At 48.0% G+C, this 24,985-nt stretch overlaps 1 protein-coding gene across 6 annotated transcripts; it reads left to right on the top strand.

The window, feature by feature from the left end:
- Positions 1-154: 154 nt before the first annotated feature.
- Mov10 (Mov10 RNA helicase) lies at positions 155-24,769 on the top strand. 6 transcript variants are annotated; one of them, XM_040287373.2, is made up of 22 exons: positions 649-850; positions 12,070-12,213; positions 13,285-13,440; positions 13,909-14,112; positions 14,371-14,606; positions 14,805-15,063; positions 16,583-16,717; positions 17,390-17,558; positions 18,305-18,459; positions 18,728-18,904; positions 19,023-19,170; positions 19,744-19,902; positions 20,116-20,219; positions 20,360-20,457; positions 20,549-20,765; positions 21,985-22,102; positions 22,309-22,500; positions 22,712-22,786; positions 23,673-23,798; positions 23,881-23,969; positions 24,237-24,358; positions 24,444-24,769. In XM_040287373.2, exons 4-22 carry the CDS (start codon positions 13,940-13,942, stop codon positions 24,533-24,535), a joined length of 2,844 nt encoding a protein of 947 aa, XP_040143307.1. In that variant the 5' UTR covers positions 649-850; positions 12,070-12,213; positions 13,285-13,440; positions 13,909-13,939; the 3' UTR covers positions 24,536-24,769. The 6 variants fall into 6 exon arrangements, with proteins under 6 accessions (XP_040143305.1, XP_005337689.1, XP_040143306.1 ...); XM_040287371.2 differs by lacking the exons at positions 12,070-12,213; positions 13,285-13,440 and adding an exon at positions 155-260 and having other exon boundaries at positions 633-850; XM_005337632.5 differs by lacking the exons at positions 12,070-12,213; positions 13,285-13,440 and adding an exon at positions 406-530 and having other exon boundaries at positions 633-850.
- Positions 24,770-24,985: the final 216 nt, after the last annotated feature.

Genomic DNA, 24,985 nt, shown 5'->3' on the forward strand with positions numbered 1-24,985 from the left:
GTGCGGTGAAGAAAATGACTGTTGTCTTGGCAGAACCCCTTGTCCCTCTCTCCCACATATACGCACCTTTATCTCAGAGACTCCTAGTTCTTTCACCCCAAACTTCTTTGACTCATGCATTCCTCCCTGCATCTGAGCCCAAGCAGGGAATATGGGGGAGGGGGGCGTGACGCCCGCTTGGCTGGCGTGCTGGTTTATGTCTCTGCCAGTCTGGGGGAGGTGCTGGATGAGCTGCCCTAGTCCAGCTGCAGCCGACCCAGGTCCCAATCCCTGCTCTTTGCTCTTCTGCTTTTCAATAAGTCCTGAGGCTCTGGAGGGTGGGCGTGGGAGTAACCCTAGCAGAGGTTCAGAGGTCCTCCTGGGCTGTTTCGGGGGCGCTTGGCGATGGCCACGTTCAGATACTGGCTGGAAGCCAGGGGAGGGAGCTTGGGGTAAGGGGAGGGCCCTGAGGGAGGGGTCAGACTCCTTAGGAAAGAGTTAATGCGAAGAGGGGGAGGGGATAGGACGAAGAGACCGAAGGGAAGGCTCAGGTAGGGAAAGAACGGCAGAGGGAAGCCTGGTGGGGGAAAGGGAGCTTGCAGGAGCAGAGGGTCAGAGGTAGGGGGCTTCCCCTTTCTGCACCCTCATCGCAGGGCCGCCAACTTCCAGCCGCGGCGGCGACTTTCAGTTTCATTTCCACGGACCCTCCTGCCTGGGCCGCAGCCGCCGCCGCGATGCCCAGTAAGTTCAGCTGCCGGCAGCTCCGGGAGACGGGCCAGTGCTTCGAGAGTTTCCTAGTCGTTCGAGGACTGGACATGGAGACCGATCGCGAGCGGCTGCGAACCATTTATAACCGCGACTTCAAGATCAGGTACGGGCCAACGCACCCCCGGCCCCGAATCGTGGGCCCTGTGCGCCGCCAAGACTCCCACGGGGTCCAGCCTGCCCCCAGCGGGGCGCGGAGGACGCAGCTCCCTGCGGCTCAGGCCCGTCCTGGGGCGGCGCAGACCTCCCTCCCGCGCCTTGCCCACGCCCCGCCAGCGCCGCCCGGAGCCCGCCCGTTCCGCTCTGGCCGGGCCCCTGCGCGGAGTCCCAGCGGAGAACCTCCCGGGCAGCCCGCCCTCTCCCCCGGGACCGGGCCCAGAACGGGGTCCCGTGCCCACGCGCTGCTGGCGGGGCCGGGGACAGTGCTCGCGGTGGGGGAGGGGCGCCTGCCTAGGGGCCCAGCGTCGCGGGAGCGCGGGGAAGGCGCTATCTGGCAGCGCGGGCTTGGCGGGCACCGCCACCCGAATGTTGAGGGGCTGCGGTCCCGGGGGTCCGCTGTCTGGGAGACCCAATGTAGGAGGGAAAATCTCAGGGAGCCCTGGAAAGAGAAAAGGGGACAAACTACGTAGGCACCAGACCTCCATTAGCACCTGTGGCTTCACCATGGAGACCAGGGCCAGGGACAGCCTCCTAGAGGCCCCTTTTACCCTGTGGCTTAAAGGTATTTGGTCTCCTTTTCCTGTTACCACCCAAGTGAAAATCAAAGAGACTTCTGTCAAACCATAGAATTGTGTTTCCAAAACACCTCTATCAACAGGCTACTGCCTTGGGCAGAAAACCAAGAAGCAGTTTAACAGGGATGCGTATGAAGAATTGTACAAATAAATACGGGAACGGGAATGGGGGCTTAAGAGCAGATCTCCTGAAAAAGACTGCGTTGTAGCCGACCGAAAGGCCAAGATGGGTGAGATACATACGGCTGCCATGGTTTTGTGCAGGTCTTACACTGACTTAATAGGAACATATTTTGGGGTAGGGGAGGAGGTAGGGATTCATATTGACCAAATAGATCATATCTGGAATATCGTTTTTCATAATTGATGTCACGTTTTTAGAGAAATAGTAATGGGTGTGAGCACCATCTGAGGAAGGGGCAAAAATGACATGCCCTCATAGGGTGCTAGGCGCTTTAGGGATTACAAAGAAGAAAAAATACATAATCCCAAGGGGAGCAATAAAGGCTGTGATATGCATATAATATCAGTGTATGCAATATACTATGCTATGTGATAAAATTAAAAGAATGATAATAGAGATAGTGAAAGGCTAGAGGCCAGGCGCTTTGGGCCACACCTGTAATTCCAGCAACTCAGCAGGCTGAGGCAGGATGATGGCAATTTTGAGGCTAGCCTCAGCAAGTTAGTGAGACTCTAGCTCAAAAAATAAAAAGAACTGGGGATGTAGGAGCGAAACTCCCCTGGGTTCAATCCTCAGTACAAAAAGGAAAAAAAAAGAAAGCAATTACCTTTGGATCACTTCATATCAATACTTTCTGTACATGAATTAGTCTGTTTCCACAAAGTACAACATGGCTTTAAACACAGGTCAGCTACTTCTTTGGCAATAGGACTGTTGCAGGAAGGGAGAGAGATCCGATCTCATCTTCAAACACGCGAGCACAGCTGGGGATTTATAGTCAATGAGCAGATGAAGGGGTCAGCGTATAGGAATTTACCAAGAGGAAACATCAAGAGTTGGAAAGGCGGGAATCTTGCTAAAATGACCTATAGGATTCTTATTAAAGGCAGACCAAATACTTATATATCAAAGGTGGAGAATAAGGAACTGATCATCAACTGTGAGTGTGATCTTATATCAAGTGTGAGAGAATTCTCACTCAGCCAACTTAGACTTGTTGCTAAAACTGAGATAATCTAGAAGAGGGTTCAGGGGAGCCTGGCTGTCATTTCATCAAGGAGAGTCTTTGTCACTCTAAACTGAAGATAGACAATATGTTTCACTATAGGGAGAAAACCAGCTCTGTTGGATTGCACCCTGAAAACCATGGATGGGTGAATTGGGGGATTTTAAGTAATTTTTAGGCTTTTGTTGTTGCTGCTGAGATGGGGTCTCAATTCAGGCTGGCCTCATACTTCTGGGCTTAAGCCATTCTCCTGCCTTTAGCCTCCTAAATAGCTGAGACTACCTTGAGCACTATTTATTTATTTTGCAGTGCTTAGGGTAGAATCCAGGGCCCTCCTGCTTTGCTCTTCCTCTCAGAGACATATTGTATGCACTTGTTTTTTATGCAAATAAGATAGTGCTCCCTTTAAACAGTAGAATGTGATGTAGATGGTGGCAATGACCTTGGGCTTGAAGGATAGATAAAATTTCAGTACATCGTACATCGAGGAAGAGGAGGAGGAGGAGGTTCATATCCTATTATAAGACCCAGTCAAAGAAACAGAAATGTTTGCCCTAAAAAGAGAAAAAACAGAGAGGACAAGGTAGTTTTTATATTCTTGAATATTTTATAGACTGTCAGAGGGAAGAATGTTATTCTCCTTTGTCACTCCAAAAGGCAAAAATAGACCTTGTAGACCTTCCCTTCCTGCCCACCAGGAGAGGAGATTTCTGTTGTGATTTAAGAGAACTTTCCTACTCATTTTTTTTAATATTTATTTTTTACTTTTAGGTGGACACGATGTCTTTATTTTTTATTTTTATGTGGTGTTGAGGATCGAACCCATCCCGCGCATGCCAGGCAAGCGTGCTACCGCTTGAGCCACATTCCCAGCCCTTCTACTCATTTTTTTATTTATTTCATTTGTCTTGGGGATTGAACCCAGGGGTGCTTTACCACTGAGCTGTGTCCCCAGCTCTTTTTTTATTTTTTGAGACAGAATCTTGTTGAATTGCTGAGGCTGGCCATGAACTTGCAGTCTTCCTGCCTAAGCCTCCTGAGCCACTGGGAGTACAGGCAAGCCCTCTGCCTGACTTCAGATTTTTCTATCTTTGAGCATATTTGCATCTGCCTTCAGTTCTCAGCATAGAGTTTGAATATAGTAGATGCTCAATAAATGCTTACAGAAGCCAATTGAATTAGTAGAGTTGATCTACAGAATAGGCAAGAGGGAATAGTATGTCACCGTTGTCAGTAATTCTAGGGACATTGCAACACACTCCAACTAGGTTACTTTATGGTGTCATGAAATGCGCTTCTCTCAACTCCTTCCTTTTCCAGTCTCTTCTCATTCATGTAGCAAATGTAGTTAATAAAGCTCTACTATTTGTGTGTGCCTTGGATTCAGTCTCCAAAGTTGTAATCTAGTAGGGATGGTCAGATGTCCAGACAAATGCAATATAGTACTAAAGTGCAAGTATGGTGTTTAGGTAGCTGGAGTTCTATTCTGGCTCTGCCACACAGTGGTTGCATTTGGTTTTGAACATGTATCTAATCTTCCATCTTCCCAATTTTAAGAATATGTACAATAATGCCTTTCTCTCAAGGGTTACCTGAGGCCAAAAGGAGCTATCATTTGCTTAGCATTGCATTCCTAGCATATTGCACGGACTTTGTAAGTAGCAGCTCTTCTTGGTACAGTGATGATTTAGGAGTCTTTTGTACGGAGTAAGGACTGATGCCTCAAAAGGTTTCTGAGATAAGATGATTCTTACTTTAGGCTCATTTTTTTTCAAGAAATATTGGCCTAGTGCCTCCTATGAGCAAAGCAAAACTGCCCAGTACCAGAGATATACAGAAGGAATCTGTTTATGGAAAGGGGTAGCAATTAAACAGATAAGTTTATATATGTACACACACACACACACAAACACAAGTTTTAGGTGGACACAGTACCTTTATTTTATTTTTATGTGGGGCTGAGGATAGAACCCAGTGCCTCCTGCACCAGACAAGAGTGCTCTACCACTGAGCTACAACCCCAGGTAACTCTTTAATTGCTGCCATAATGAGTGCTTGTAAGAAAAAGTCCAGTGTGCATTGAGAGTATATGATAACTTGGAGACCTGATTTGGTCCAGGAATTAGAAGTTTCTGGGAGATAGTGATTTTGGAGCAGATTTTTTTTTTCTTCCTTTTGGTACTAGGGAGTGAACCCAGGGACACTTACCCACTGAGCCATAATCCCAGCTCTTCTTATATTTGATTTTGAGACAGGGTCTCACAGAGTTTCTTAGGGCCATACTAAGTTGTTGAGGCTGGCCTTGAACTTGCAATCTTCCTGCCTCAGCCTCCAGAGCCTTGGGGATTACTGATTGGATCAGAATCTTAAAGGATTAAAAGGCATTAACAGATTCAAGAGGCAAGAAGGGAGCATTCCAGACAGAAGGAACTACACCTTCAAAGTCTTGGGGTGACCCCGGGAGAACCCGCTAACATGAGACCAGATGGAGGCAGAAGCTGGATGGATGTGCGGGATTTTTGTTTGTTTTGTTTTTAATCTTAACAGAAATATAAAAGCATAGAAAGTTTCAAAGTAGAAGACTAACAAAGTAAGATTTTAGAAAGATCATCTGGTTTCTGGCGTGAATGGTGCCTTGGTGCTTGGATCTCTAGCCCCAGTAAAAAGTACATTTTACTGGGGCTGGGGTTGTGGCTCAGTGATAGAATGCTTGCCTAGCATGCATGAGGCACTAGGTTCAATCCTCAGCACTACATAAAAATAAAATAAAGATATTGTATCACCTAAAAATAAAAAATAATTTTTAAAAAAGTACATTTTACTTTGGGGCCAAGTATATAACACTTTCACAAAACAGTATGTGATCCTGAAATAATACATAGCCTCACTCCCTGCCCTCTGGTATTTGTATTCTATTTTATTCTTAGTTTTATACAAATCCTGGTCTAGCTGGTGTGGTGGCACACACCTGTAATCCCAGCAATTTGGGAGTCTGAAGCAAAAGGATCACAAGTTTGAGGCCAGCCTGGGCCCAGCAACTTAGCCAGACCCTGTCTCAATAAGAAGGGATGAGGATGTAGCTCAGTGGTAAAGTGCTCTGTGATTTCATCCCCAGGATAAGAAAAAATCCTAGTCTCCAACATTAATGAAGGAAGCAACTCAGAGTTTGTAAAACATGCAACTGGATATCCATTTATTTTTACTTCCAAATCTGATATTACATTCTGAAATAACCATTCCTGTAGCTTTTGGCCTTTTCTGAACTGGGTCTAAAAAGATTAGTCATTGTTCAAGCAACAAACTGTAGGGGCCAAGGACAGAACAGGGAAGACTAAGGATGTCCACAAGGGCAGGAAAATCTGCAGAGGTGCACAGTGATCCAAGTTGCTGGGAACAGCTGCAGTACCACTAAGGGTGGGTTGATTAGAGGCCTGGCAGGGTATAAGAGTCTGTACCTCAATTTCTTCCTCTTTAAAATGATAGTTGCTACTTCAAAGGAATGTTGTGAAGATTAAATGAGATAATGGGGAAAAACAAAACATGAAGATGAAAGAAGAAAAGGAGGTAATGCATCCAGGTACTTAGAACAACATACAGTAAGACCTCAATAAAGTTTTCTGTTACTAGTCACAGTGGTGTGCACCTATAATCCTAGCCACTCGGGAAGCTGAAGCAGAAGGATCAGGAGCTAGAGGCCGGCCAGGGCAACTTAGTGAAACTCTGTCTCAAAATACAAAAGGATTGGGAATGTAGGTGCTTGGTACAGTGCCCATGGGTTCAATCTCCAGTACCAGAAAAAAAAAAAAAAAAGTTTTCTGTTCATGAGGAGGAGGAGGATGTTGTGTTTGTTTACCATTGTTACCATGGAAGATCTGAGTGTGCCTTATGAAAGGGCGGCTCCGGAAGCTGAGGCAGGAGAATCTGGAGTGCAAAGCCAGCCTCAGCAACAGTGAGGTGCTAAGCAACTCAGTGAGACCCTGTCTCTAAATAAAATACAAAATAGGGCTGGGGATGTGGCTCAGTGGTTGAGTGCCCCTGAGTTCAATCCCCGGTACAAAAAAAAAAAAAAAAAAAGGTTAGGTTTAATTTTGTAGAGTGTGGAGTTGTGAATTGAGAAAAGAAATGATTGGATTTGTGTTTGATGATCCTGCCTATTTAGGGGATGGGTCAGAGAAGGGATACAAAGCCAGAGGTAAAGAGAATAGTCAAGAAGTCCTCAAAAAAAAAAAAATGAACAAAGGATATGAGCAGGCAGTTTGCAGAAGAAATACAAATGACTGATAGGCAGAAGGAAAGATCATTGACTATATTAGTGATAGAGAAAAATACAGACTTAAGCTACCAATTTTTGTTATCAGAATGTACAAAATTTTAAAACTTGAAAATTTCTGGATTAGGGACTTGGAACAGGTCATTCTCAAACTCTTGTTAGAACAGAAATTTGTACAACCTGTTTAGAGAGCATCTTGGTAGAACTTATTATCTAAGTTGTAAAGTCTCTTTGACTCAGGAGTTATACTTCAAGGAATTTGTCAGTTATATTTGCCTGTAAGTACAAGGATTTTTGTGCAAGGATAATGATTGTAATGTTTTGAAAATCCAAAAATTATAGGCAGCTTAACTGTGTATTACTGCAGAAATAAACACATCACATGCGTTTATATCCTGCTCTCCTCTGCAGCTGTTCAAAAGAACCAAGAGCCTCTAAAGGGCGTGGTCATGGAAGGGCACCTTGGTGGTGGAAGTCTTCTGCAGAATAGTATGGTAGATGTATAATCTTATTGTGTGTGTGTGTGTAAAAAATCTGTTTATATATGTATACAAAAAATGAAATTTGTTTGATTTACCTCTCAGTTAAGCAAGCAGTTGGCAATGAGGGGATGAAGTCCTTTATCATTTTATCTTAGGCATTTGTCCTGTTTAAATGTGTTGTTTTAACCCTTTTGGTGACTGACCTTTCATTTTTCTCCTTATGCATTCATACTTATTTTACACCTATAATCCTCATATATGCTTTTTATTGTGGGCCTCTCAGCATCTCACATCCCATTTCTATTTCCACATTCTACCCTACACTCAGGTAGTATCAACCAGGGTATTTTTTTTTTTTTGGTCATTGTTTTTATTAAAAAGAGATTATGGGGTTGGGCATGTTTGCTCTGGGGTAGAGTGCTTGCCCAGTATGCAGGTCTGGGTATGGTCCCAGCACTACCAAATAAATAAATAAGATAGAATAAAAAGGGATTATGTGATGCATAGTTTCAGCATCTCATTTTGCTTTTCTTCTCTCTCTTTTTTTCCTGGTACTGGGGATTGAACCCAGAGCCTTGCACGTGTGTATTCTACCACTACGCTACATCCTCAGCCCTTTTTAAAAATTTTATTTTGAAGCAGGGTCTCGCTAAATTGCCCAGACAGACTTGAACTTGCAATCTTTCTGCCTCAGTCTCCTAGTAGCTGGAGCTACAGGGTTATAGGCACATGCCTCACTTTTCTTAATTAGCATTTTACATGTCTGCTTATCAATCTATCCCTCTATCTTAGTCTTTCATGATGCATTTCTAAGTAATTTATAATTATAATTTTCCCCTTAACACATAGGCATGATTATCATTGAGAGTTCAAATTTTATTATGGTTCCCTCCCCGATTCCCCCCCCTCTTTTTTTTTTTTTTTTTTTTTGGCAGTGGGGATTGAACCCAGAGGCTCTGGCTAAGATGCTTAGGGTCTTGTTGAGTTGCCCAGGCTGGCCTTGAACTTGGGATCCTTCTGCCTCAGCTTCCTGAGCCATGGGGATTACAGGTGTGCACCATCATGCCCCTCAGGGTTCTTCTTTTTTGTTTTAAATTGTGCTGGAGTTCAAAGGCAAGGCCACATGCATGTTAAACAAGCACTCTACCACTGAGCTACCTTTTTTCTTTTTAGTAAAATTTACATTCAGCGAAGTGGACAGAGTTTGCAAACTCATAGAATGTAACACTTAAATCCCCCAGATGGAGATGCAGAGCATCTGGTCACCCCAGAAGGTCCCTTGTATCCTTTCCTAGTCAGTCTTCACTTTTACTCACCCAGAGGCAACCCTTGCTCTGATTTTTCCCACTAGGGAACTTCATATAATAGAATCTTACACTTTGTACTCTTTTGTGTAAGGCATCTTGCACTCAGCATAATATTTTTTTGTTGTTATCCAATTTCATTGTCTGAATCACCAGGTGGTTTTATTTATTTATTTATTTTAGTTGTAGATGAACACAATATTTTTATTTATTTATTTTATGTGGTGCTGAGGTTAGAACCCCATGCCTTACATGCGAGAGGCAAGCGCTTTAGGGCTAAAGCACAACCCCAGCCCCTAAGGGTAATATTTTTGAGATTCACCATGATGTGTGTAGCAGTAGTTCCTTTTCTCACTGAGTTCCATTGAATGAATATAAATGAGTTTTGTATTGTGTATCTGTTCCTATTTCTGCCTTTTTTTTTTTTTTGAGGTTATTTTGAATCAAGCTGCTATGAACATCTTGAACAAATAAAATTGTTTTGTGGACATAAATTGTAATTTCTTTTGGAGATAGATGTAGGAGCAGAATTAATGAGTCATACAGGGTAGGTATATGTTTAGTTTTCAGGAAACCATCATAAACCATCATATCTTTCTCCAAAGTGATTGTACCATTTGGCATGCCAACCAACAGTGCAGTGAGAGTCCCAGTTGCCTTGTCAGTGTATGCTGTTGAAGTCCTTTAAAATTTTACCTGTGTGACTGGTTCTGATGCATTCTTTATAATAACTGCATAATATTCCGCAGAGTGAGTGTTTACAGGTTAGTCAGCCGTCATTACATTGATGGACATTTGTTTCATTTCCAGTTGTGAAAATAAATGTGAATGACTTCAGTATCCCTGTGCATGTATGTGGTCTTACCCATTGATATTTTTATTTCCGTGGGATACTTTCCTAGGAATGGGTTCTGGGTCTTAAGAATACCTGTATTTGTTGTTTTTGCTTTGTCTTTAATCTATTTTAATAGGATACCTATATTTTATTTTATTTACCTGGGGTGCCCTCAAACCCTTGGGCTTCAGTGATCCTCTTCCCTCAAGGTTAGGAGTAACTGGGACTATAGGTGCTGCGCATGCGTGGCTAGGATCCCTGTGTTTTCATTGATCATAAATGTTTCCATAGTACTTCCCCAAAAAAGCTCATAATACTTTACATTTCTACCAGCAATGTATCAGTTCACTTTTCCATAAACCATAATAGTAATCGATATTAGAACTGTTTTTCTCTTTTATCAGCCTAATAGGAATAAAACAAGATCTCATTTTTATTTGCATTTCTCTACAATTGGGGCATATTCATACTCTTTTGGTCACCTAGATTTGTTCTTCAAATTAAATATTCGATTTTTCTATCGAATTGCTCATCTTGTCAGTTTGTAAATTAAACTTAACCCTTTGTAAACTGCATTTCAAGGGCTGGGGATGTGGCTCAAGCAGTAGCGCGCTCGCCTGGCATGCGTGCGGCCAGGGTTCGATCCTCAGCACCACATACCAACAAAGATGTTGTGTTCGCCCAGAACTAAAGAATAAATATTAAAAATTCTCTCTCTCTCTCTAAAAAAAAAAATAAATTAATAAATTAATTAATTAATAAAGGCATTGTGTTGTGTCCATCTACACCTAAAAAAAAAACAAATAAAATTTTTAAAAAACTGCATTTCAAGTACTTTTTGGTGTTTATCTGTTGAATTTGTTTATATTACATTTTTTTTTTCATTGCTGGAGATGGAACCCAGACCCTTGTGCACTAGGCAAGTGCTCTACCACTGAGCTACACCCTTAGCCCCTGTTTATCCTACTTCTTGCCATACAAAATATTTTTTAATAGTAAAAAATGTTTGTTTATTTGGAGGGTAGTGGGGATTGAACTTTAGTGTCTGGCTAAAAATGTGTATTTTTTAATAAATTTTAAAACCAAAGTTTTCAGTCTTGGCTAGAAAGTTATCCCTAGAAATCTAGGTGACTAGATGTATGTAACACAAAGTGTGGGGGTTTCAACAGATGCGCCTGTGATCTCAGCAGCTCAAGAGGCTAAGGCAGGAGGGCCACAAGTTCAAAGCCAGCAACTTAGTGAGGCCCTAAGCAATTTAGTGAGACCTTGTCTCAAAATAAAAAGGGCTGGGGATATGGTTTAGTGGTTAAGCCTTCTTGGTAAACACTCCCCCCCAAAAAAAAAGGAAACAATAATATTAAGTTTGTGATTTTAAAAAAATAATAATAATGGCTATCACTTTATACCAGGGATAAATTAATTTGAGTAGGAGTAACAGAAAATTATTTGAAAAGTATTTAAGGGCTCACATCGATAGTAGAAGTTGCAAAGATGAGTTCTGTATACCTCTGTGCCCATGCAGAAGTTTCCAAAAATAGATTTCACATTAAAATTTCAATTTTGTCTTCTCCCAGAAGCCAGAAGATCAGATCATCTTGGGCCTCTGTCCTCTGCTGGCCTCATGGTGGCTGGGGGTGGGGAGCAGTTGTCCCCTGTAGGGCGGGCATGCTGTTCCCATTTTGTTCAGTCCCACAAAGCCCCCTTTTCTCCCAGCACTGACCAAGGATCCCAAAGCCACATTTCAAAGTGCCTGCACTGTTGTTTTCTTACACCACAGTCATGAGAGACATATAGTCATTCCTACAGGAATGATGCAGAAATGGGACTGCAGACGCTGTGGGCTGGGGCTATGGGTGTTAAGATACCCGGCTTTTGTAAGCATTTTAGTTTGTGCCCCAAACCATGAACCTGGTGATTAAAAGACTCAGGGGCCCTGGGTAAAGTTCCGGATGGTCTCTAGATTCCAGTCCTTTTATTACTGGACCCCTCATTTGGACCTGACACCTGATTTTGAGAAATTTCCTGATTCTCCTCCCTCTCTTGAGGGTTTTTTTCTGTTTTCCCTTCCTTCCTGGGAAGATCCCAAACACTTCCTGGGTCATAAGTACCACCTGAGGACTCCCTAACATTAGGCACTGACCCTGACTTTGGCCTGAATTCTCAGTTTCTGACTCATGGAGGCAGAGCTGCCTTTGGACCAGAGGAATCTCAAACCCAGCATGTCCAAATCCAAATGTCATGGTCCGTTCCTCCACCACCTCCTCCTCCTGTCTTTGCCTCCTGTCTCAGGGATGTTTCCCAAAGCCAAGCCATTGATCTGGGTATCCGAGACTCCTTCCTCTTCCCAGCCTCTATTCTCCCTCCTGGTAGTTACCAAATTCTGCTAATTGACATTCTAAATCTGATGGATCTGGCCCCTCTTCTGTTCCTATCACTACCTTGTTCAGGCCTTTGTTCTTTTAACCAGACAGTTGCAATGGCCTCCTTCTAACTGGTCTCCCTGCCTACAGTCTTGCCTCCAGCAAATCCATCCTCCAATCCTGATGCCAGAGTGATCTGAAATGCAAATATGATCTTGCCACTCCCCTGCTTAAAACCCACCAACTGCAGTGGTTCTGTAACCGCAGGGTAGCCTCTGACAAGGGCTGCTGAAAGTAAGTTGTTACTACTCCTACTACTGCCACTATGAGTACTACTATTACTACTAATACAAATACTAATAATAGTAGCTAACATTTATTGATCATTTTCCATTATGCTTTCAAGTGATTATCTTTTTAAAACAAATTATAGCCAATTCAAAGTTTTCTGAATGATACTGCTCTCGTTTGCCTGGGGTGAAGGAGAGGGGCAGAGTTACAGGCAGGGGGCACCAGGGAACTGTTCCTAGCCATCAGCAATCTTATCATATGCCCTAGAAAGTGACCATGCTGATTTAGCTTCAAGAGTTAATAGGGATTACCATAATTCTTAGGAATGAAGATTTGCTCTCCATCCCTACAAAACATCAAGGGAGGGTGTCAGTCGCCTGGATCCTGAACGTGTCCATCAAGTACGCCATATGTGGGAGTGTCCTTGGGCTCCTGGGGGTACCAGGAAAGGGGAGTGAAGGACTGCTGGCATTCAGGGTCAAAAATGCTTGATCTGGTCCCTGCCTACCTCTGCTACCTCCTGCCACTCCCCTCACACTTCTCACTTTAGTGCAACCAAACTGTATGTGATACTAATCATCACTCACTGTTACTGAGGTCTCCTATGTGCCAGGTGCTGGGCTATGTGCCGCAATGCTGCTATCTTGGGTGAGGCTCACAGCAACCTTTAAAAGAAAAAAGCCTTGCTATTCCCTTTTCATAACGGAGGGAAGCGAGGCTCCCAGAGGTGCAGTAACGGCCCAGGTAGCGAGGTCACACCCCTCATCTTGACTCACTGTGCCCTCCCTCTTTTGCCTGGGTAGTGCCCATTCATCGTTGGGAGACCTGTCTCCTCCCCTAGGCTGCCCTGGGAGCCTCAGAGGCTGCACTGCGGTCACACACTGGGTTCAGTCCAAGTGCTTCTCAAGGCAGGGTTTGGGCCTCTTGCATCTTGGAACCCCCAGCATCTAGCACAGTGCCTGGCACCTAACAGACCTCTGTAAGTGCTTGTTGAGTTGACTAAACTGAATTCCAGGCGCCGAACCTCGAGGTCATTGTCCCGCTGACCAGTTTTCCCTGTCTTCACCTCTCTAGGCACAAAGCTATCTGATCTCTGGAGAAGGACCCTTTCCCTTCCTGCTTGGGTCCCACCTGCACCCTTTGACTTCCGGTTGAAACTGCTGTCTCATCAGCCACCCTGCCCACACTCTGGACATCTCTGCTCTCTCTCATCCCCTCTCTCACCCACAGGCAGGACCCCATATCTACTCCTCTCAATCAACTTATTTGGCTCCCCATTGGCCTTAACTCTTTCCACTGGTTTTGTTGTTGTTGTTTGGGTTTTTTTTCCCTGTCCCAAAGTTCGCTCCCCACCCCCACCCTCCAAAAAAGTCTATTTCTTTCTGTCTCTTCACTAAGTCCTCCCAATCAACAGCCCATGGTGGGGTTTTCTCCTCAGAAGTGCATAATCCACAATGTGCTGTTTAAACCAGTTTTATTTTGCCTTGGGAAGTCCCACTGCCTTGCCTGAAGACATTAAAAATTTCTCCTGTCCCCAGCCTGAATCTCTCTGTCCCTGAGCCCCAGCCTGCCCTGCGGCAGAGCTGGTGTGTCCAGGACAGAGTGACCCTCAGAGGCCCTTGCCCCACCCTCCCCCCCCACCACCCGTCCCCTGGCCCTGCCTTCCCCTCACTTCCCAGTCTCCTCTGCTTCTGGCAGCTTTGGGACCCCCGCCCCTGGCTTCTCCTCCATGCTGTATGGAATGAAGATTGCAAATCTGGCCTACGTCACCAAGACTCGGGTCAGGTTCTTCAAACTCGACCGCTGGATTGACTCGCGGCTCCCAGAAAAGAGGAGAATGAAGCTGAGCTCAGATATCAGCAAGCACCACAAGTCACTGCTAGCCAAGATCTTTTATGACAGGTGTGTGTCTGTGTGTGTGTGTTTGTTCGTGCACACACACTTGCTTGTGAGGGGTGCTCAGGGCATGGGGGAAGGGGCTGTCTAGCCAAGGAAAGAGTAGTTTGCTCAGATGGTGGGGAGGCCCCTTCCTTAAGGAATGGGGGAAGCAGGTGGGGGGCTCGGCTGCGGGTGGGAGCATGGCTGGCACTCCCCCCAGGACATCCCCCAGTCCAGGCCGCTCCTGCCCTGGCCCCCACCCTTGACTCCCACTCTCCCCAGGGCTGAGTATCTTCACGGGAAGCATGGGGTGGACGTGGAAGTCCAGGGGCCCCACGAGGCACGAGATGGGCAGCTCCTTATCCGCCTGGATTTGAACCGCAAGGAGGTGCTGACCCTGAGGCTCCGGAACGGAGGAAACAAACCTGTTACCCTCACTCACCTCTTCCCACTCTGCCGGACACCCCAGTTTACCTTCTACTATGGTGACCAGGAGCTGCCCTGCCCGCTAGGCCCCGGTGAGTAGCTTTCCAAAGGGAAGAACTCTGGTGGGTAGGGCTTGTCCTAGCAGGGCTGCAGCTTTGGAGCACACACTGTGGCTGTCCAGTGGTCTCCTCTCTGGATGGGGCCGGCTGGGGGAGGTCGGGGTCAGCATGTTGGTGGGAGAGTCCCTGCCTTCCCTCCCCCCTCCCGTTCACTCAGCCTTCTCCCTGCAGGTGAATGCTATGAGCTGCATGTGCACTGTAAGACCAGCTTTGTGGGCTACTTCCCAGCCACGGTGCTCTGGGAGCTGCTGGGACCTGGGGAGTCGGGGTCAGAAGGAGCTGGCACTTTTTACATTGCCCGCTTCTTGGCTGCCGTCGCCCACAGCCCTCTGGCTGCACAATTGAAGCCCACGACTCCCTTCAAGCGCACCCGGATCACTGGAAACCCTGTGTTGACCAACCGGATAGAGGAAGGAGAGAGACCTGACCTGTAAGCCCTCTCTCCAGTCCTGTCTGGGCTTGGTGTGTCCTGATCACAACAGTGTGGGCCCTTGGGAAAAGCCCAGAGCTGGGAGCCAGGGGCCCCTTTACTGCTGTAGGTTATTTCCTCCTCTGGGCTCAGAAACTTTTTCTGCCTACGAAGCAAATTACAGGAGAGGAGCAGGTCCAAGGACAGTATGAAAACATTTTTTTAAAGAAGTATTTTCACTGTGTAATGAATTATCAGGCAGCCCATTATAGACCGACACACACACCTCTCTCTCTCTCTCTCTCTCTCTCTCTCTCTCTCTCTCTCATAGCATTGGGGATCAAAACCATGCATGCTAAGCCCATGTTCTACCCAGCCCCCTCTCTTCTCTTTTTAAATTAAAAAGTATATATATATATATGGGTGGTACTGGGAATTGAAATCAGGGACACTTTACCACTGAGCTATAGCCCCAGTCCTTTTTGAGACAGGGTCTTGCTAAGTTGCTGAGACTGGCCTTGAACTTTTGATCCTTCTGTCTCAGCTTCCTGAGGTGCTGGGATTATTGGCATGCACCAACTCACCCAGATCTCTCTTTTTTAAAACAGTTTTACTGAAATAATTCACATATCATACAGGTCAGTTATTATTTTTTTTTTTAGTATGTTCACAGATATGTGCAACCATCATTACAGTCAGTTTTAGAACATTTCATTACACCAAAGAAGAGATCCAACACCCTTTAGCTACCACCCTTTTATCACTCACCCACCTGCTCAGCCCTTAGCAGCCACTCACTTTATCTCTGTCTCCATAAATTTCCCTATGCTGGACATGTCACGTGGCGAGTGGACTCATGTGTAAACATCTTTTTGACATAGCTAGCTAGTTACAAAATACTGTGTAATAGGACCTTCACAGTTAGATCATTGTTCACTTTTTGTTAACAATATATAGGTGCCAGGTGCAGTGGCACATGCCTATAATCCCAGTGACTTAGGAGACTGAGGCAGAAGAATTACAAGTTTGAAGCCAGCCTCAGCAACTTTGTGAGGCCCTAAGCAACTTACTGAGACCCTGTCTCAAAACCAAAATTAAAAAGGGCTGGCTGGGGATGTGGCTGAGTGGTAAAGTGCCGCTGGGTTCAATTTCTGGTACCCCAAAACGAAAACTATGTATATATACACACATAATATAAACTGGAAGCCTGCATACCCCCCAAAATTAACATTGGCTGTCCCAGGATGGTAAAAATGTTATTTATTATAATTTTTGCCAGATTCTTCTTTAATAATGAAAATGTATTATAAATAATATTTTTCAAATATTCCAAGCATTGGGCTTTCCAAAAATGGTCCAGCCTTGGACTGAGCAGCCCCATGAGCTAGTGAGCTCCATGTCCTTGGGCAGAGGCTGCCGACCACCCTTTGGCAATGGCATCACAGAGGTCCTTGTGTATCCTCCGCGGAGGGGCATTCCCAGAGTCTTGAAGGTGATAGGTTCAATGTTTATGACAGCTTCCCCCCCCCCACTTCTGCAGCGCTAAAGGCTATGACTTGAAGCTAAGTATGGCACTGGGGACCTACTACCCACCCCCACGCCTCAGGCAGCTGCTCCCCATCCTTCTTCAGGGAACAAGTATCTTCACTGCCCCAAAGGAGATTGCTGAGATCAAGTAAGTGCCTCCCCTCTGCACCCCATTCCCGCCTTCTCTCTCCCTGCTGGCCTCTGCCTGTTGCTCTGGATGTCTGTCCGGCCTCCCAGGCTCTATTCGTTCACCCTTGCTGAGCATGCCCTCTTGCAAGGTGCTGTTCCAGATGGGCCTTGCCCGTTCTGGTGGGGAACAGTGAGCACTGATCATTTCTTTTAAAACATTTATCTTGTACATTCCCATATTGTGGTGAGTGCTTTGAAGAACTCAAGTAATGCTAAAGTAAAACCAAAGCAGGACAAGGGGATGAATTGGTGATGTTTTACAGAGAGCAGTCAGTCCAGGCCTCTTTGAGGAGGTGACATTTGAACAGAGTGTGACATTTGAATGAGGTTAGGGTGTGAGTCATGGAAGGAGGATCTGGGGGAGAATGTTTCCGCCATAAGATCTACCGAGGATACTCAAGTCAGGTCTGAGGTTGGAGCAAGGACATGGGAGGAAGCAAGAGTTGGGGCTCCCTTCTTCAAGGCCTCTGACCCCATCCAATTCTCTGTCCTTCTGGTCTTCTCTGCTTCCTGGTGTGCTCCTAGTCGCAGAGCTTCAAATGGGAGAGGGTAGATGCTCCTGGGGTCATGGGACTGCTTGACCTGTCCCTTTCCTGCCCTTCCCACTTCATCCCCCAACCATCACTGCCAGGGCCCAGCTGGAGACAGCCCTGAAGTGGAGGAACTATGAGGTGAAACTCCGACTGCTGCTGCACCTGGAGGAGCTGCAGATGGAGCACGACATCCGGCACTATGACCTGGAATCGGTGCCCATGACCTGGGACCCCGTGGACCAGAACCCCAGGCTGCTCACACTGGAGGTTGGGGCTCAGATCAGGTGCAGGGAGGGCGGGCTCAAGTCAGCCAACCTCTATAGGCCATTCCTAAATACAGGGCAAACCTAGAAGGAGGATAAAATGGTTCCTGTCCCAGAGGGGTCAGCAAGGGGTAGGGTGGGCATCCTTCGCCCCAAATGGTGTCAGAGCAGGACACTGGGGTTTTAATCTAGACTTTGCTACTACTGGCTGTGTGACCTTGGGCAAGATCCTTGCTTTCTCTGAGCCATAGGTCCCTTATCTAAAAAGCAGAGAGCTGGACTGGATAATTCTGAGGGCCCTTTCCAGCTCACAGATTTTGAATGTGTGCACCTGAGACCAGAATTACCCACGAGAATGAATTTCTGCACACAAATGCAGGTGGGAAGAGAGAACAAGGATGATCAGGGCAAGATGACTGCAGGAGATGAGTTTTAACAAGATTTTAAAGGCAGAGTAGAACGGAGCTGGAGAAAGGGCAGCTGAGTAGAGTGGGAAGCGGCTGCCAGGCCTTAAACTAGCACCCTGGAGTTCTGCACCTGTGAGCAGCTTGGGACGGTTGTCTCCTTCCTCTCCCCACAACTCCTGTCTGGTGGGAGAGGAAGGGGAACAGGGAAAACGCAGCTCTCTGAGTCTTGGGTTAGAAGGCCAGAGCCTCAGTTTTCGTCCCTCAGAGGTCTGGAGAGCCTGGGGGTTGGGTCCTTCAGTGACCATGCTTGGGACAGAAGCTTGCTTACGTTCACACCCTGTAGGTTCCCGGTGTGACCGAGAGCCGCCCCTCAGTGCTGCGGGGGGACCACCTGTTTGCCCTTCTGTCCTCTGAGACACAGCAGGAGGACCCCGTCACCTACAAGGGCTTCGTGCACAAGGTGGAACTGGACCGTGTCAAACTGAGCTTTTCCATGAGGTGGGTGTTGGGGGAACCCTTCCTCACAGTCTTCTCCCTCAGGCCAGGGGAGAAGAGAGGCTTTCTCCTAAGATGAGTGGATCCCAAGCACAGGGCAGGGGCTTTTCTTCTGGGGACTCTGAGCTACCTCAGCAGCCGCCTCTCCTAGGGAGCTTTTATGGAGGTCTGGGAAAGAGGGAGTGGAGCAGAGGGAGGTGGAGGGAGGTCCTGGCTTTTTGCTGCCTGGCCCACCTAACTGGAGCTCCTCTACCTTTCTCCCTATCCAAAGCCTCCTGAGCCGATTTGTGGATGGGCTGACCTTCAAGGTGAACTTCACCTTCAACCGCCAGCCCCTGCGGGTCCAGCATCGGGCCCTGGAACTGACAGGGCGCTGGCTGCTGTGGCCCATGCTTTTTCCTGTGGCCTCCCGTGGGGTCCCGCTGCTGCCCTCAGATGTGAAGCTCAAGTGAGACTGAGGGCAGGGGACTCCAGGGCTGGTTGGTGTGTGGGGGTTGGGGATGGAGTCCTAGAGTCCTCTGGGATCCTGGAGAAGTTGAAGTTCAGATTCCCGGCCTCCCTGCCAGGCTGTATGACCGGAGTCTGGAGTCAAACCCAGAGCAGCTGCAGGCCATGAAGCACATTGTTATGGGCACCACACGTCCAGCCCCCTACATCATCTTTGGGCCTCCAGGCACTGGCAAGACTGTCACATTAGTGGAGGCCATTAAGCAGGTGAGGCTTGAGTATAAACTGGGACCTATATCCTTGACTCCCCCAGATGGAGCGATTATCCCCAAATTCTGATTTCCTTCAGCTCCCTGAAAGTTCTTGCTTCTCAGCAGCCATCAAAAGGAGATGGGGAGGGCTGGGGCTGTAGCTCAGTGGCAGAGCACTTGCCTAGCACGGGTGAGGCACTGGGTTCAATCCTTAGCATCGCAAAAAATAAATGGATAAAATAAAGGCATTCTGTCCATCTACAACTATAAAAAATTTTTTTAAAAAGGTGAGGAGCTAGAGTCAGTGTGGCTGTTGAGCACTGTTGTATAGGTTGGACACTTGGAGTGTAGGTGTGGTTCTTGGAGTGACCTTTTGCATTTCGGTCTTCATAGACTTGTGTGTTTATTGCAGTTGTTGTCCCATGTCAAAGTGCTAATTGGACTAGCAGGGCTCCAGGATAGAACTTGCCTTTTATATCACTGCCTCCCTTGGCTGTGGGAGGCAGACGCTGCACTGCCCCAGTGTGAGTCCCCAGAGTTCGGGAAGCTGCTTCCCGAACTTCCCGAACTCTGCCTGTCCGCATCTCAGGTGGTGAAGCACTTGCCCGAAGCTCATATCCTAGCCTGTGCTCCGTCCAACTCCGGTGCTGACCTTCTCTGTCAGCGGCTCCGGGTCCACCTGCCCAGCTCCATCTACCGCCTCCTGGCCCCCAGCAGGGACATCCGCATGGTACCTGAGGATATTAAGGTAAGGGAAGTGCAGAGGGTCCAGGGATGGCAGATGCCTGGGAGTCTCTTAAGGACAAACCAGAAAACTAGGGAGACTTGGATCCTCACCCTTGGGTGGGTGAGAACCCTCCCTGGGCCTCAGTTTCCTTGTCTATAAAGTGGCCCAATGCCAGAGTGAGTGTGGGCATGGGTAGAGCCAAGCCGATGCCTCGTGTTGCTTCACAATCCACAGCCCTGCTGTAACTGGGATGCGAAAAAGGGGGAGTATGTGTTTCCTGCCAAGAAGGAACTGCAGGAATACCGCGTCTTAATTACCACTCTCATCACGGCCAGCAGGTGGGGACTGTGTGTAAATAAAAGGGTAGTGGGCTGGGAAGATGGGGAAGGGTTCTCAGTGGGTGAGGCGGGGGACCAGATTGGGTGAGCATTCAGCTGGGTTCCCCAGGGATGACCCTGCCTGGCCTGACACCTCCCAGGTTGGTGTCGGCCCAGTTTCCCATCGATCACTTCACACACATCTTCATCGATGAGGCTGGCCACTGCATGGAACCTGAGAGTCTGGTGGCCATAGCAGGTGAGGGGCTCAGGGTGGGCTGCAGGTGCACCACCCTGCACGGGGAGGTCCCACCACTTACCTTTCTCCTCATACCACCCTTGCCTTCTAGGACTGATGGAAGTTAAGGAAACAGGCAATCCAGGAGGGCAGCTGGTGCTGGCTGGAGACCCGCGACAGCTGGGACCTGTGCTGCGCTCCCCACTGACACAGAAGTATGGGCTGGGGTACTCGCTGCTGGAACGGCTTCTCACCTACAATGCCCTGTACAAGAAGGGCCCCGATGGCTATGACCCTCAGTTCATAACCAAGCTGCTACGCAACTACAGGTATCCCGCACCCTCATCTCCCTCGCTGATAGCCCGTGCCTTCGCACCCTCTGCGCCCCAGCAGGAGGCTTTGGTCAGCATTCCTGGTGCCCAGGGCCTCTGTGAGGCAGAAAGGACTCTAGACTGGAAGGTCGGAGGCCTCCTTTAGCTTGTGGTTTCATTCTGGACTAGTGAGATTATCTAGATGTGGGGGTGGTCAGACACCAGGATGTGCCTGATACCTGTCTCAGATGGCATTTCCAGGCAATCCAAGGAGAAATGAGAAAATGAATAGTTTTTCATAAACATATTATCATTCAAATTAGAGGGCTAGGCAGGGTTGTTTGTTTTGCAGTGGTGGGGATTGAACCCAGGCTCTCACACTGCTAGGCAAAAATTCTACCACTGAGTTACATCCCCAGCCCTGTTTTGTTTTGTTTTTTTTTAAGAGTCTCTTTGTTGCCCAGGCTGGCCTCAGGCAGTCCTCCTGCCTCAGCCTCCTGAATAGCTCGCTGGACCTACAAGCACACAGAACCACACCCTGTTTATATACTTCTTTTACTGAATAAGTTTAGACATTAAAAATGCTTGGATGAGTACCAGATGGGACAGTTGCAGAAAGGAAATGTTATTGTGTCGTTACTTTTTTATTTTTGGATTTAACATATTATCTCAAATAAGGGTGATAGGAAGTGATACATTGTTTTTGAACTGCCCTTCCTTGGCAAAATTGAAAGCTGAGTCCCTAATTTCTTAGGTTTTTTTTTTTTTTTTTTTTTTGAGGGGTGGGGTGTGCCAGGGATTGAACTGGGCACATGACCACTGAGCCACATCTCCAGGCCTATTTTGTATTTTTTTAGAGACAGGGTCTTACCGAGTTGCTTAAGTGCCTTGCTTTTTGCTGAGGCTGGCTTTGAACTGGTCATCCTCCTGCCTCTGCCTCCCAGACCGCTGGGATTACAGGCATGCACCACCATGCCTAACAAATCTTAGTTTTTAAAAGTAATTTGAAAAAAAAATAATAATAACTTCACTGGTCACTGGATCCCTACGGACCCACAAGTTCTGCTTTATGTGGTGTGCAATGCCTGGCAGGAGAGCGTGCAGGTGAATGTGTCCTGCTATGCAGGAAGCAGGAAGCAAGACAGTCATGTGTGGGCCTGTAAAGCTGGGTCCTCCCCAGGGCAGGACAAAAGTAATCCAGGCCTTGGTCTAGCTCTCCCTCCCTCTTGCCTCCCAGGTCCCATCCCACCATCCTGGACATTCCCAACCAACTCTACTATGATGGGGAGCTGCAGGCCTGTGCAGATGTGGTGGATCGAGAGCGCTTCTGCCGCTGGGAGGGTCTGCCTCAACAGGTGAGGCTGGACAGAGCAGGGCTCAGGTCCCCACCCCTATATCTTGACTGTTCTTCTGAAGGTAGGAAGAGGCTCAGACTGGACACCAGGGGTCCCTCCGGTTGTCACCTTGGCCTGAGCTTCCTTATTCCCTGCAAGGGTTTTGGAGTGGGAGGGAAGGGAAGCAGGGAAGTCCAGCTGAGGGTTTCTTCTGACCCTGTGACCAGGGATTTCCCATCATCTTTCATGGTGTGATGGGCAAAGATGAGCGTGAGGGCAATAGCCCATCCTTCTTCAACCCTGAAGAGGCTGCCACGGTGACCTCCTACCTGAAGCTGCTCCTGGCCCCTTCCTCTAAGAAGGGGAAAGCCCGCCTGAGCCCACGAAGCGTTGGAGTCATCTCGCCATACCGGAAGCAGGTCAGGCCCTCAGTTCCCAGCAAGGATGGGTCCTCCCCCAGGTGATAGCTCTCGGACAGCCCTGGCCTCTGCTGGCCCTACATCTCAGAAGAGTGCAGAGGTCAGCCGCCTCCTCCCTCTTTGCTCCCCAGCCCCCTGGCCTCCTTCCTGCCTGGTTCCTCTTGAATTGAGGTGACTGCATAAGAGAAAGACGCCTTTCCCTTCCCTCCAGGTGGAAAAAATCCGTTATTGCATCACCAAACTTGACAGGGAGCTTCGGGGACTGGATGACATAAAGGACTTGAAGGTGACACACTACTCCACATTCACTCTCACCTTCTTTGTACCCTTCTTTTTCCCAAATCAGAGACCTCAGCTCCTGTGCCACTGCTTCAGTCTGGCCCATGTCCCTGTCCCACCTCCACTGCCTTGGGACAGAACTGGCTTTTTTCCCCAGCCTCTGGCTCATCAAAGCTCTAGCTTATAGTTCTGGCATGGGATCAGGAAGCCTGCATGTTTAATAAGCTCCCACGTCACTGTGATCAGGGCAGGTTTGAGGTCTTTGCCCTCAGAATGAAGTCCAAATGCCACAGCCTACCCCCGCCTGTCATGTGATATTGTCACCTCATCTCCACCCTCAGTAGCTTACCACTTGCTCTGAGATGGTGATTTGAAGCTCTGAATGCAGAGAAAAATCACCTGGAGGGCTTTTAATACTGCCAGGGCCCCTCCCAGCCAATTAACACTAGTATCTAGGGGCAGAGCCAGGGCACTAGTATTTTTTACAGCTCCTCAGGTGCAAGCCTGAAACCTACTCTTTTGAGATTTGGAGACCTCTGCCTTGGAAAATTCTGATCAGGAGGTCTGGGTTAGGGCCCAAGGTTCTATAGTCTTAACAAGTACTTGCTGATTATCTCCAGGAAAGTTTCAGAAACACTGTTTGTGGTTACTGTGTTCTTTGCAACACTGTTTGCTTTGTTCTGAAGGGTTTATAGGCCCGATCCCAGAGCTGGCTTCATTCTTGAGGCTTGTGCTTCCAGAGCATGCCTCCTGTCCCCTGTAGCAGCACTCACCCACTGATCGACAATTGCCCAGTGTACCCTCCTTGCAGCTCAAGCGCCATGGGGCAGATGTTGCCCCTTAAGTTCCCCTTGAGCCCACCTATTCTCAGGCCCTGCCTCTATGTCTTCTAGGTGGGCTCTGTGGAAGAATTCCAAGGCCAAGAACGCAGCGTGGTCCTCATCTCCACCGTGCGAAGCAGCCAGAGCTTTGTGCAGCTGGATCTGGACTTTAACCTGGGTTTCCTTAAGAACCCCAAGGTTGGAGGGCTCGTGGGTGTGGCAGGAATTCTTCCTTCCTCCGGCCCTTCCTTCCCATGACCCCACCACTTCTTCCTTCCAGAGGTTCAACGTGGCTGTGACCCGGGCCAAAGCTTTGCTCATCATAGTGGGCAACCCCCTTCTCTTGGGCCATGACCCCGACTGGAAAGCGTGAGCATTCCCGCCCTGTAATCCCTCTTGGTGGCCACAAGCCCCAGCTTAGGCAGGTGTATCTTCATTAGTACCTGCTTATGGCTCAATCCTCAGGATCAGTTAATCTTCATAAAACCTCCATCTTATTTGTAAGTGAGCTGACATTCAGAGCTTGAGCAACCAAGGCTCAGATGTGGCAGGACCCAGGCTTGGCCTCCAGCCTACGCTGGTACTCCTCATCCAGGCCTGCACAGCTCTGTGTGCCAACACCTCTGTACCCCACAGATTCCTGGAGTTCTGTAAAGAAAACGGAGGGTATACAGGGTGTCCCTTTCCTGCCAAACTGGACCTACAGAATGGACAGAACTTACTTCAAGATCTGAGCAAGCTCAGCCCCTCTACCTCAGGTATGGCTGGGCCAGGGTGGGCCAGGCAGGGGACAGTGGTGGAAGAGAAGGTAAAGAAGACAAAGCATACCTCCTTTCTTTCTAGGGCCCCATGGTCACGACTACCTCCCCCAGGAGCGGGAGAGTGAAGGGGGCCTGTCCCTGCAAGTGGAGCCCGAGTGGAGGAATGAGCTCTGAAGACACAGCTGCCTGCCTTCTCACACCAAGCCAAGCCTTAGCCCGCTGCACCCAACCCTGAACCAGAACCCAGCTGAGCTGCCCCTCTAAGGGACAGGAAGGCTGGGGGAGGGTGTTTACAACCAAGCCATTCCACCCCTTCCCCTGCTGGGGAGAATGACACATCAAGCTGCTAACAATGGGGGAGGGGGAGGAAGAAAAACTCGTGAAAACAAAATCTTGTTCTATGCAAAAGCCTCTTGATCATGTCTCCTCAGCTTGGCCCCAGCTTCCCGTGTCCCCAAGCTGACCTGCAAGAGGGTGAGACTGTCACACCCTGTCCAGGGCCACATCTCCGTGTCCAGGGGAGGAAACTCAGTGGGCAGGGAAGCCACCCACCGGTTTCTAAGTTTAGTCCAGGCTAGAGGCCACGCCCCTCACCCGCCTCCCGGGCTGAGCCAGGAATGACCT

The sequence above is a fragment of the Ictidomys tridecemlineatus genome, chromosome 11, assembly GCF_052094955.1.
Source record: "Ictidomys tridecemlineatus isolate mIctTri1 chromosome 11, mIctTri1.hap1, whole genome shotgun sequence".
NCBI classification, from domain to species: Eukaryota; Metazoa; Chordata; class Mammalia; order Rodentia; family Sciuridae; genus Ictidomys; species Ictidomys tridecemlineatus.

Bases quoted from the DNA above. Each gene is read 5' to 3' on its own strand.
- Mov10 (XM_040287371.2), top strand. From the start codon at position 714: ATGCCCAGTAAGTTCAGCTGCCGGCAGCTCCGGGAGACGGGCCAGTGC. The intron at 20,220-20,359 runs GTGGGGACTGTG...GACACCTCCCAG, and splicing joins ACTCTCATCACGGCCAGCAG to GTTGGTGTCGGCCCAGTTTC. The intron at 23,799-23,880 runs GTTGGAGGGCTC...TCTTCCTTCCAG, and splicing joins GTTTCCTTAAGAACCCCAAG to AGGTTCAACGTGGCTGTGAC.